Source organism: Salmo salar, chromosome 09, assembly GCF_965601325.2.
Source record: "Salmo salar chromosome 09, fSalSal1, whole genome shotgun sequence".
Classification (NCBI taxonomy): Eukaryota; Metazoa; Chordata; class Actinopteri; order Salmoniformes; family Salmonidae; genus Salmo; species Salmo salar.
Genome location: NC_138299.1, coordinates 13,112,501 through 13,125,950, shown reverse-complemented (window position 1 = coordinate 13,125,950; position 13,450 = coordinate 13,112,501). Strand labels below are relative to the sequence as shown.

General features: G+C 50.2%; 1 protein-coding gene across 2 annotated transcripts in view; it reads right to left on the bottom strand.

Annotated features, from left to right (window-relative positions):
* The window catches only part of LOC106610711 (kinesin-like protein KIF26B), a 146,837-nt gene that overhangs the window by 15,791 nt on the left and 117,596 nt on the right, over positions 1-13,450 (bottom strand). The window contains exons 11-17 of one of the 2 annotated variants that reach the window (XM_014210210.3): positions 12,375-12,552; positions 10,240-10,411; positions 9,083-9,945; positions 8,737-8,869; positions 8,302-8,563; positions 5,479-8,133; positions 892-1,094 (exon numbers count right to left, since the gene is read on the bottom strand). In XM_014210210.3, coding sequence (XP_014065685.3) covers positions 892-1,094; positions 5,479-8,133; positions 8,302-8,563; positions 8,737-8,869; positions 9,083-9,945; positions 10,240-10,411; positions 12,375-12,552 — 4,466 coding nt within the window. The remainder of the gene's footprint in view (positions 1-891; positions 1,095-5,478; positions 8,134-8,301; positions 8,564-8,736; positions 8,870-9,082; positions 9,946-10,239; positions 10,412-12,374; positions 12,553-13,450) is intronic. The other variant, XM_014210212.3, reaches the window with a different exon arrangement.

The window sequence follows — 13,450 nt, the reverse complement described above, 5'->3', positions numbered from 1 at the left end:
CTGGTAAAAATTTGGTAAAACTGATTTAAGTTTGCCTGCATTAAAGTCCCCGGCCACTAGGAGTGCCGCTTCTGGATAAGCATCTTGTTTGCTTATGGCCTTATAGATTTGGTTGTGTGGTCTTAGTGCCAGGATCGGTCTGTGGTAGTAAATAGACGGCTACGAATAATATAGATGAGAACTATCTTGGTAGATAGTGTGGTTTACAGCTTATCATAAGGTACTCTACCTCAGGCGAGCAATACCTCAAAACTTCTTTAATATTAGACATCGTGCACCAGCTGTTATTGACAAAAAGACACACAACCCCACCCCTCGTCTTACCAGACGTAGCATCTCTGTTCTGCCGGTGCATGGAAAATCCCGCCAGCTCTAAATTATCCGTGTCGTTGTTCAGCCACGACTCGGTGAAACATAAGATATTACAGTTCTTAATGTCCCGTTGGTAGGATAATCGTAATTGTAGGTCATCAATTTAACTTTCCAATGATTGCATGTTAGCAAGTAGAATGGAAGGCAGTGGGAGTTTACACGCTCGCCTACGGATTCTCAGAAGGCAGCCCGATCTGCGTCCTCTTTTCCTCCGTCTTTTCTTCACGCAAATGACTTGGATTTGGACCTGTTCCCGGGAGAGCAGTATATCCTTCTTGCCGGACTCGTTAAAGGAAAAAGCTTCTTCCATTCCGTAGTAATTCCAGTTCTGATGTCCAGAAGTTATTTTCAGTCATAAGAGACGGTAGAAGCAACATTATGTACAAAATAAGTAAAAACATAAGTTACAAACAACGCAAAAAAACTAACAAAATAGCACATTTGGTCAGGGGCATGTAAAACGTCAGCCATTCCGCCATCTTAACTCTTTGGCGCCATCCCCCTCTCTCTCTCTCTCACCTTGTTTCCTTTCTCTCTCCTCCTCTGCAGGCGCTCCACGTCGTCTATCTTGTAGACCTTTATCTCAAAGGGTTCTGTGGTTCCCCTGGGGGCGGGGCTTAGAGGGCCGTCGACCCAGCGTACGCTGGAGCTGATGGCGGGCTTCCTGATCAGAGAGGACGAGTCCAGGGTCAAGCTAGGAATCAGACGACGACGCTGGGTACCTGGACACACGCACACATACAGAGAAAGAGACACACACACATGGCAAAAGACACAGACGCATGCACGCACAAAGTTAATGGGGACCCCGGGAGAAGAATACTTTTGATGTATATGCTTCATTCACATTATTGTGTTGCCAAAGCAGCAATGTTGAACAATTCAACATTTCAAAACATATATCACAATAAAGGAAAACTAATATTTTGGTATTAGTTTCATTAGACCATTGTTGACATAGTTCCAAAATGTTTTGCTTATCAGCAATCACGTTTTCAAGATATGTAGTGGAGGCTATACGCAGGTATACACCGTATACCCACTTTCACTGGGCATTGTCAAAACTCACTTCTTAACCCCTACTTATACTTCTGATCGTGGACTTCAGGAAACAGCAGAGTGAGCACCCCCCTATCCACATCGACGGGACTGCAGTGGAGAAGGGGGAAAGCTTCAAGTTCCTCGGCGTACACATCACTGACAAACTTAAATGTTCCACCCACACAGACAGTGGAGTGAAGAAGGCGCAACAGCACCGCTACAACCTCCGAAAGCTGAAGAAATTTGGCTTGACACCTAAAACCCTCACAAACTTTTACAGATGCACAATTGAGAACATCCTGTCGGGCTGTGTCACCGCCTGGTACGGCAACTGCACCGCCCGCAACCGCAGGGCTCTCCAGAGGGTGGTGTGGTCTGCACAACGGATCACAGGGGGGCAAACTACCTACCCTCCAGGTCACCTACAGCACTCGATGTCACAGGAAGGCCAAAAAGATCATCAAGGACAACAACCACCCAAGCCACTGCCTGTTCACCCCTCTATCATCCAGAAGGCGAGGTCAGTACAGGTTCTATCTCAAGGCCATCAGACTGTTAAATAGCCATCAGTAGCACCTTAGAGGCTGCTGCCCTATATACATAGACTTGAAATCACTGGCCACTTTAATAAGGGAACACTGGCCACTTTAATAAGATTTACATATTTTGCATTACTAATCTCATAAGTATATACTGTACACTATTCTATTCTACTGTATTTTAGTCTATACCGCTCCGACATTGCTCGTCCAAATATTTATATATTCTTAATTCCATCCTACTTTGAAGCAAGGTAAGACATGCCTCAGAATACGAAGTAAAACATTCAGGTTTCAAATAATTAAGGAACAGGCAAAATATTGCGATGCAAATAATAGGCTTAACCGTCTTCTGGTAGATGGAAAGGCTTTCCCAAAAACCGTCTCTATTAAATGTTAACTAGCTACAAAGTAGAATGATATCATGATTATTTGTGTCAATCCAGTGGCCATTTTTTTTTCAAACTCCATCTCATGTGCTACAGAAAAATGGCTAACCAAACAATAGTGCTAAGTGCCTGCACACTTGAATTAAAGGGTACTTACTCTCATTTATTTTTTTATAACAGAGCCAAAAGCCCAGACCTCAAACGTGATCTCCTGATGTGGTTTAAGCATTGTTATGGACTTAGAACATACAATTTTGTTGTTTAAATGAAGAAAAAAAGTGAAAAAAGGGTGACTTTTTGGGGAAAATCTGACTCAGTTTATCTGTTTCAATAGAAGGCCTACTATTAGCCTACTTGCACAGTACAGCTTGGGTTGGCCTGACTATGAAAGACCAATATTCGATTTATAATTTTAGGCCATTCAGAGTGTACTGTACGCCACTTGATTGCTGACAAGCAAAACATCTTGGTACTATGTCAACAATAGACTAATGAAACAAACACCAGAATGTGTAGAATTCAGTAGGATCTATCTCTCTCGCTCATCACCTACAGGACAAATAAGAAACATACAGTAGGCTGCGTTTACACAGTCAGCCTAATTCTGATATGTTGCCCAATTATTGAACTGACTGATCAAAAGTCCAATATTTGGCAAAAGATCAGAATTGGGCTGCCTGTGTAAACGCAGCCACAGTGCAACTCTACATCTGTGACTGTGATTGGGTCAGGAGAACAGCATACTGACGTGTTGTTTTGTTCTGTTCTGCTGACAAGGACATGACCAGGCTTTAGTTTGACAAAGGCAGCAGGAGTAAACATCAGGGCAAATAGCTGATAACCAAACCAGGACAGATAGCTGATAACAGAGCCAAGAGTCCTACACTGCCATTCTGCCAGGTGCTGGCGTTGGGGTGGGAGCTGGGGTTAGGTCTAGCATTGGAGTAGGGGTTGGAGAGAGGGGCCTAGGTTTGGGGGGGGGGGGGGGGGGGGAGGAATTGGTTGAGTAGGACTGTGTTCTGGCAACGACACCAATCCAGTATTTAGCATGAGTTCCTGGGGGAGGAGAGAGGAGAGAAGAAACAGAAGAAATGCAGAGGGGAGAGAGAGAACAGAGAAAGAGAATGGAGAAGAGAATAGAGAAAGAGATAGAAGAAGAGAACAGAGAAAGAGATAGGAGAAGAGAACAGAGAAAGAGAATGGAGAAGAAAATAGAGAAAGAGATAGGAGAAGAGAACAGAGAAAGAGAATGGAGAAGAGAAAAGAAAAAGAGAGTGGAGAAGAAAACACAGAAAGAGAGGGGAGAGAGAAAAGAGCATTTGGTGATGACAGGGTGGAGAGATAAGCCTAGCGGGTCAGTCCCTCTTATCTGACCAATGTGCTGGAATGTACACACACACACTCACACTCACACTCAAACACACACTCAAACACCCCCCCCCCCCCCCCCCCCCCCCACACACACACACACACACACACACACACACACACACACACACACACACACACACACACACACACACACACACACACACACACACACACACACACACACACTTTCCATTTGCATAGAAATTGGCAGCTATGTCAGCAGATACGTTTTTTTTATCAGATTCACACACAGGGAAGGGGTAAAGGGAGAGGGGGGAGGCGAGAGGTGACATTAATAAGGTTGCGTCTGTCTCTTTGTCTCCGAGTGCAACAGAAAGGTCACAGAGACAGATCTGCTCTAAGTCACCTTCAAGTCACCCATTTGTACCTTATTACTGCCTGCTGCATCAGGACACAGTAGAGAGAGAGAGAGAGAGAGAGAGAGAGAGAGAGAGAGAGAGAGAGAGAAACCAAGCGATGGAAAATCCAATATTACAGTAAAGAGCAACCATACATGAGACCCTCAACTGGAAACCTGATTAAAAAAAGTTTTTTTCTCAAGCAAGCCGCTCTCTCTCTCTCCCTCCATTCCGCTTCCTCTCTCTCCCTCTCTCTGCTGGAGCAGCCACAGGCCGGGCTGTGTTGGCCCGGGGTTCTGCGGTTCTAAGTCAGCCATAGATAAGCCTGATCACTGTTCCCTCTTACTGCCTCTCTGGACGGGAGGGGGGAGAGAGAGAGGTGGAGGGCAAGTGGAGGGTAAGTGGAGAGGGAGAGTTAAGGGAATGGAGGGTGGCTTTGGAGAGGTAGGGGGTGGCAAGGGGGATGAAAAGGGGTCCCAGCCTAGAAGGGGGGGAGAGGGAGGAGGATAAGGGAGAGGAGAGGGAGGAATGGAGAGGGTACAGGGGTTAAAGAGTGCACTGCTTTCCTGAGGCCACCCACAGAAATCTCTGACAATGGCCATCTGTCTGCCCAACAAGACCACTCTCACTACCAACCTCTCAGGGGTGAGGGGAGAGGGAGGGAGGGGGATATGATGAGAGGTGAGGAGAAAGGAGGGGTTGAAACCTGATTTAGTTATTTATTTCCAAATTTGTCCAGAGGCATAGTTTTTTTTATATATAAATGGAAGTCTTGTGAGCTACATTTCGCTGCCGCTGTGATTCATATCGAAATGGGGCAGTTTACTAACCAAATATGTTATCTGGAATAGAGGGTTCATTCATCGGTGTTTTTAACCATGCCTGGGCTGGTTCTGGGCGGTGGGGCTGAGGAGCATAGGCTCATCCTGGGAGAAGGTGACAGCCTAATGCGGGGATTCATCATGGCTGACTTCAACAGAATGACTCTGATAGGCCTTTCACTATTACACACCTCCCTGACTGACTGACTGACTGACTGACTGACTGCCTGCCTGGTTGCCTGCCTGCCTCCCTCCCTCCTTGCCTGCCTGGCTGGTCACCTTACTTACTTGACGGCTTGTTTCATATTCAAAGGTTTTATTCTATTTCTATTCAGGACAGAGCATAAGCTACGTAACTAAGATTATAGTTATGAACAAAGGTAATTGAACATCTATAGTGTTACCCTCTAAATACATTTCTGTACTGTTTTGTGTAGTGTATAAATGGAACAGGAAAACTAAGCATAAAGGAAGGGAAACCCTATGAGCAAAAGACATTAAAATAACGTTGAAAGTATGTATTTTGGGTTGAAAAGATGTTGAAAAAATGTATTGTGCTCACTGGGAAGCAGCATAAGGAGCAGACCTGTGTTGTTGTTCCTCTTCTTGTTGTTCTTGAGGCTACGGCGGCTGCTGCTGGTGGCTGAGCTGTGTTCGCTCAGAGAGTCCTGGGCAGAGGAGGTGCTTCCTGTAGCCTCGCTGTCCCTCAGCATGCTCTCGTAGCCACTGCTGGCCCCGCTGTGGTAGAACAGGGCTGTCTTCCCCATGGCCGGGGGCAGCTCTCCACTCAGAACACTGCTGTTGTCACTGGCATGGCCGCTGCTGCAGCGCTGGGGCCGCTTGGGGGCTGTGATCTTACTGTAGGGAGACGGCAGGGTGTGGACCATCACTGGTCTCTCCTCTCCCTGTGCCCCTCCACCACCTGCTCCACCTCCACTTCCTCCGGCACCCCTCTCCTCCCCAGCCTCGGAGCCTCCTCCTCGGTTGTGACCGGCGGATCGAGAGCCTCCGTTGCCCTGAAGCAGCTCGGAGATGCGTCCGTTGGCGGCTCTCAGAGGCAGCTTGACGGCCAGGGCTCCCCCTCGGCTGCGACTCAGAGACTGGGTGGCCCAGGAGCCAGAGCTGGGTTCCTTGTTCTGTCCCAGGGCCTGGCTGGAGGTCTGACCCTGGGGCTGGGGCTGGGGCTGGGGCTGGGGCTGGGTCTTGCCGTTGGGAGGCAAGCTGGAGCTGCGGTTGACAGACTGGGGGAGAGACTTGGTGGAGAAGCTGAGTGTCTTGGTGCTGGAGGCCGAAAGGCTGCGGGTCTTAGGGTTGGCCATCAGCAGCTTGCTGACCGCTGAGATCTTCGACTGGCTCGACTTGGGCGACTTGGGAGCACTGCCGGGGCTGTTACCGGAACCGTTTCCGTTAGGGGAGGAGGATGACACTGAGCCACAGCGGATGATGCTACGTCCGGGATGGGGCATATTGCAATCCCCCCTCCCCCCTCCGGCTGCCCCCTTCCAGCCCAGAGAGCTGAGGCTCTCCCCCCTCTCCAGGGAGAGGCAGTCGTAGTGGGGGCCAAGAGAGCTGTGACCTCCATGGGACCGCCCCAGAGAGTTGGTTCTGTTAGCCAGCTGCTCTAGTTTAGCACTGAACAACCTACTGCTCTCCACATTAGACCCCTTCTGTTTCCCTCCACCAAGCCCGCCTAGGTCCTCCGGGGTGCTCCCCAGGAAGGAGAGGCCATGGCTGGGTGCGTGCAGTGGGCTGAGGGGGCCTCCTGCCCGGTTCTTCTGGTCCAGACTGGACTTGCGTACTGGTGGCAGCGGTGGGATCCCTTTCTGGCGGGAGAACAGGCCTTGTCTCCCGGACGACCCCCGTCGGTCCAGTGTTGCCCTTGGACTACAGGGGGTGGAGGTGGTGATCCCTAGGCCCCGGTACTCCCCCCCTGCCCCTCCTCCGTTAGCTCCGTAGCGGAGTGAGTCCTCGTCCAGGCCGTCATGGCGGTTGATCCGGTGCCAGCCGCGGGGCAGACTGGCGGTGCGCAGGATGTCGGCAGAGTAGATGGGAGTCATCAGACACTCCCCAGAGCTAACCAGCACCATCTCACAGCCGTCCACCACCCTCTTACAGGAGTCTGGAGAGCAGACAGTCTCACCGCTGCTGGAGCTGCAACGGTCCCCTCCGTAGCCACTGTCCACCCTGCTGGCCCTGTCACCCTGGGGCCAGGCCTGGGTCTTAGCTGGGTCTGTCTTGACTGGTGGCTCCACCACCCTCTTCTCCGGCTTCACCTCACACACCAGCTCCTTAGGCCTCACATCGCCTCCATCTCTCTTCATCCAGGGGTCGTCGAAGCTGAGCTCACTGGATATGGAGGCCAGGACCAGGGCTTGGGCTGGGGCAGGCTTGGCTGGGTCCTTGGACAACAGGTGAGGCTTGGTAGGGGAGGACAGTATAGTGGGCTCCTGTATAACCATGGGTTTGACGGCCACACAGGGGTGGACTGTGATGTTGGTCTTGAAGGGGATGAAGTTGCTGGAGGCCCCCAGGCTCTGGATGTTGGAGACGGTGATGGTGGTCTTACCCAGGGAGGGAGACAGTCTCTTCAGCCTCTCTTTAGTCAGGGTGCTCTTCTCATTCTCCGTTCCTTTCTCATCTCCACACAACACTACTTCGCTGTCAGGAGTCTTCCTTCCTCTAGAACCCAGGGACACCTCATCTCGGTCCTCTGCCCCAGAGAGCGGCACCTGTGGGGGGTCTGGCTCGGCCAGAGCCTCCCCATGTCCATGGGACTGGCCGAAACTGTGCAGGGACTGATCCCCGTCACTCTCAGCACTCAGCTCACTCAGCCACGATGAGATGGACGACCGGCGGCTAGGCAGCGCCGCCATCGCCTCTCCTTCCACGCGAAGCTTCGCCATGCTGACTTCCGCCATGGCGATCACCCCGGCGACTGAGGCGCTTGTCATTGTGACCATTCCGGTGGTCGTAGCAATGACCATAGTGTTGTTTCCATAGCACTCCAGGTCATCGCTGATGCTGCTGATGATGGAGACAGGGCGGGATCCCGAGGCCAGGGCGGTGACAGAACAGTCGCTGGTGAAGCTAATGATGCTAGTGGGACGACCGCCACTCTCCAGCAGGCCCCGGACATCCAGCCCCTCCTCACACCCCAGGGTGAACACCAGCTCATCTTCCCCCAGAGAGCGAGGGTCTGCTGGGGTAGAGGAGGGGCTGGGGGCTAGAGCAGGAACTGGGGCTGGGGGAGGCAGAGAAAGATGGGAAGGAGAAAGAGAGAGAGGATAGACAATGAAAAGAAAATACGTAAGGAACGGGAAATTAATTCGCTGTACGAAACCAGTATCATACATAAAAAACATCTTCCAAAAACACTTGTCACAGTAATAGAATAAAGAGCAAAACGTACCGTCCCTGTGTACATCCAGAGGTATCTGAGGAACATTATCATCACACAGTGTCTCAGCCGACCCCAGGCTGGCAGACAAGGAGTCGGTGCGCTTTAGCACCTGGGGACTCATTCTCATGGGGGAGGTCCTGGACAGGGACTCCAGCTGCAGCAGGGAATCTGTAGAGGACCTCCCACTATCTGCAGCCAGGCTGTCTGCAGTAGACAGACTCTGGCAGGACAGAGGAGGCGTTCCCGGCATCACACCCTTCTGGGTGTAGACCTTGATTATAATCATAATCATATATTGGATTTTTATAGTTCTTTTCAAGGACCCAAAGATGCTTCACAACAATACTGTACATTTTCATGGAAATCCATTTTATGAGGTCAAATTCAACACAATAACTGTACAATAGCACAAGCAAAGACCGTAGAGGTGTGAGAGCTAGATACCTTGCAGCGCTGTGAGGGTGAGGAAGGAGGTCTGTAGTCAGTGGTCTTGGTAAGAGAGGCGATGCCCAGCCGAGGAGAACCCAGGGGGCGGGGCTTGCCATCACTGCTACTGCCTGCGCTCAGAGACTCACGGCTGTCAATCAAATAGAAAGGAATAGAAAAGAAATAGAAGATATTGAAAACAAAAATACCTTCAAGAGAGACATTAAAATTACAAGGCAGTCGATAAAACTATACAAGCTAAAGGAACGATAAGTTAGGTTTTGCGTTCATTTTCGTGTGGACCCTAGGCAGAGTAGCTGTTGCTTTGTAAACGCTAATGGGGATCTAAACAAACAGATCTGACCTGTCATGGAGGCTGGTGCTCTTGGCCCTCTGTAGAGGGTTAGTGTTGGTGTGTCCAGCTCCACTGCTGCCCGTCACACTGCTGCCAGTCAGGCTCAGACTCTCTATCATGGTCTGGGCCAGTTCTGCCTCTTCCACCACCTCCCTGATCTCCTGGAGCTGCTTGTCATTGGACATCATCCTGGAGGTCTCTACCTCCACCTCCACTACCACCCCTCCCGTCGGCTCTGTCTCAGACCCAGGGGGAACCAGGGTGTCAGACTTGGCCCCCCTATTAACCGGCACCTCCTCAAAGGGGAACTTGGCCACCTCTTCGCTCCCGTCGATACACTCCAGCCGCTCCTGCAGCTCGGCGAAGGTGTTGCACTTGAGACACTCCGCCCCTTCCTCTGGCACAGGGGGCAGGGGTTGGCCCAGGGGTTGGAGGAGAGGGAGTGCGGGCTGGGTTAGGGCGATGAGGGACTGTGTAGGCAGGGCAGAGGGCTGGGTGTGTGTCTGTGTAGGGGTGGGCTGGGGCTGCGACAATACTGTCTGTTGCTGTTGTTGTAGAGTTGGTGTAGTCGGCAGGACGCCAGACTCGACTTTGCTCTTCAGCAGAGCAGGAATGATGGGGACAAACTCTGGCGGACCCTCGTTGTCGGTCAGCTCACGGTCCGAGATAGCACCCCCATTGGGGCCCACGTAGATGACGGTGTCGCAGGACTGCTCGCTACTGGAGTAGTCATCTGGGTCGCTGGAGAGGTGCAGCAGGGGAAGGTTGGAGTCGGCAGAGCTACGGGAGTGGAATGGTCTCAGGTGGGTGGGGCGACGCATACGACCCTCCTCACATGAACTCTCACCCCCTGACGAACTGGACGTGTATTGCTGAAAAAGAGAGGGAATGAGAACATGGATGAGAGAAAAAACACTTTTTGAAACAAATCAATTAGAATCTCGATTTAATTTACTTGCCTATTATTGTAATACTGTATCATCAAGTTCCAGCAATACATAAAGTGAACTTTTTTACTGAAATATCAATCTGAACATTTAGAAGTTGAGCCCCAGAAGAAAGAACTGTGAAATGTATGTGAAGGAGAATTGCTTTATGTCATGGACCGATTTATTGATTGAATGAATGATTGAATGACCGAATGTGGCTAAATCGATGATGCCTACCATACTGACTTTGGTCTTCTTCTTCTTCATGCGGAGGAGGCGCGACGCGATCTGGATGGTGGAGAGCGTGTCAGAGAAGTTGCTAGGCGACGCGGAGATGTGGGCGATCATGGTGGTCCGACAGTTCATGTTGCCCAGTGACTCTCTCAGTAGCATGGTCAGCTTACTGTCCCTGGAACACATACACACACACATGACATCACACATACACTAACACAGGCATAAGCACACACACGTGCACCCAGAAACACACATTCATCTGAAGGATAATATCTATCAAACCCTTAAAATCACCGTTCACCTCCCTACCAATCAGCAATGATCTCCAGACCTGAACATTAGCTACGTCGATGGTTCATCTCTCTATGGCTGGAACATGTGGGACAGTAGCTGTAGGATTGTGTGTTTATTAAACGCTCTCCCTCTCCTGTGTTTGTTCTAGGGTTAATTTACTGTCTGCCTGTGTTTCTGTGTGTGTGTGCATGTGGTGTGTGTGCATGGGCATGTGGGTGTGTGTGTGTGTGTGTGTGTGGTAGGTAACTCCTGTGAGCTGTTTGGGACCCTCAGGGCAGAATGGAGCGCAGGCTCCTCTGTGGCTCAATATCTCATGCTGCTGTCCTCCTTTTATAAAAACACAGCCCCCGGCCAGCGCACGCACGCACGCACGCACGCACGCACGCACGCACGCACGCACGCACACACACACACACACACACACACACACACACACACTATCCCATCCTTTCTTCTCTGCTGTCTGCCTCAGCTATCTCTCCCTTTCGCCTCAACTGTCCTCAATTTTATCCTCTTCTCTTTTCTCCCTCCATTCCTCCCTCTCTCTCGCTCTCTGTCTCTGAGTCATGTCATTAGTAGTAGTTATCGGTGTCTTCGTCACATAAACGGTAGTAATTGCATCTCCCTCGTCTGACATCTCAATCAGTCTCTTAATTAATCTCATTAAGCAGGGTAGAAATGAGAGAAACGGCTGAAAATGGAGAAGAAAGAGGGGGAAAAAAGGTTGGAGCTGCGAGTGTTTAGGTCTAATTAAATCAAGCAGAAGATCAGGGATTTGTGCAGAACGGATTTTATATTCATGCATGGTGCGTTCCAGTTATTTGCAACTAATGTTCCACACCTTGCAAATGGCACCAACCTATAATTTTATACGCATGCATGCATATGTGTGTATTTGTGTTTGTATGCCTCGGTGTGTGTAATGTTTACAGTTCTGGCATAAAGTGGTGGGGTGCTTTGCAATGTAAATGCCGAGCTCGTGATTAAATTAGAGAGCCGAGGAGCTGAGCTATCTGCACTGGAGGAGGGAGGCAGAGAGGGAGAGAGAGAGAGAGTGGGATGGAGGGAGGGAGAAGAGCCTGCATATTCTTGGAGAAAAATTCAAATATGCACACGACTGTTTTCAAAGCCTCTGTCCCCCGCTTTCGTTTCACTCCTTTCCTCCTTGCTCTTTTCTCTGCCTCTCGTCCCTTCAATCTCTCTCCCCTCTTTCCTCCCTCTCTCCCCTCGCTCTTATTCCCTCTCTCACAGTCCCACTCATTCTCTTCAGGAAAAAAAAACAGACCAAAAAAAACCTCTTCCTAGCGGTCTCGGGTAATAATAACGAAGCAGCATTTGTTATTGGGCTTTAAATCAACCCTACAGCACCTTTCTCTCTCCCTCTCTGCCTCTCCCTCTCTTCCTCTCTCTCCCCTCTCCTCTCTCTCTTTCTCTCTCTCCCTGCCTCTCTCTCTCTCTCTCTCTCCATTTCTCCCTCTCCATTTCTCCCTCTCCAAATGTCATTCTATACATTGTTATTACACATAGTAGTTATGCAGAATTAAGCCCGGGCCGGGCTTACAGGAATCATTGTGCGCCTCGTGTGTCCAATGATCTGCATAATTTAATTGTACTATCTCATTAATATATCTACAATAATTAGCAGGTTTATTCATAGGTTTAAAGTCTACTATTAATATGACATGGATGTGATATACTGAGTTGGATATGTAGAGATAGATATTGAGCCAGTCACCAGTGGAAGCTGACCCAAGCCCCAACTCCCCCAGTCCCAGTTAGTCACACACACTTAGGGAGGGTCATTTAGAGAAGGGCAAGAGTAAGAATTAGTGTACACGTACTTGTAAGGGATATGTTTGCTGCCGTTGACCAGAGCCAGGATGACATTCCCCAGGGCAGAGAGAGACAGACACAGTCCTGCTGCTGTACTACTACTGCTCTCCCTGCCCTTCTCTCCTCCCAGCACCTTCACACAGCTGCCCAGGTCTATCAGGTGGAGTCTACTGCGACCTCCCGACACTGGAGAGGGAGGGAGAGAGAGAGAGAGAGAGAGAGAGAGGAGGGTGAGAGAGGAACAGGAGGGGATCCGGGGAGAGGGGGATAGAGAGAGGGGAAGGAGGGACCGAGAGAAAGGGACAGAAAGAGAGAGAGGGGGAGGAAAAAGAGAGGACAGAGAAAGGGGAGAGAAGATTGGGGTGACAGAAGGATCCATTAATCATTGCGCAAAACATTGATTTAAAAAAAAAAAATGTACAGTGTGTTAGGAAACCCAGTAACAGTATTTCGCAGGGTGATAGATTCAGAACGCACTATTCAACGCTTCATCACCCAGCATTTTTGATCTGCTCATCTCAGAGGAGGTCAAGCATGTCAGCCTCAGCGCGCACGCATGCACGCACGCACGCACGCACACGCACACACACCACACACACACACACACACACACACACACACACACACACACACACACACACACACACACACACACACACACACCCCCCCGGCTACATTGGGCAGCAGGTATCCTAGCAGTTAGAGAGTTGGCCCAGTAACCGGATGGTCGCTAGTTTGACTCCCTGAGCCGACATCGTGACAAACCTGTCAATGTGCCCTTGAGCAAGGCACTTAACCCTCATTGCTCCAGGGTCGCTGTTGATAATGGCAGACCCTGGCCGTGACCCTAATCTCTGAGGTTGTCTCAGGGGGAGTTGGGATGTGCAAAAAAACACATTTACAATTCCCACATTAGTACACATTAGTGTGAAATAGGACAGATATAACAGCCTGCCACCTGGACCCCTCACCAGCTCAGCTGTGTGTTCAGCTACGTGACCTTTCCTTGTCAACACATCACCTGTCGGGAAGCGTGCGTACGTGTATACACTGCCTTCCTTATGTATGCTCTGGAAGTCAGTCA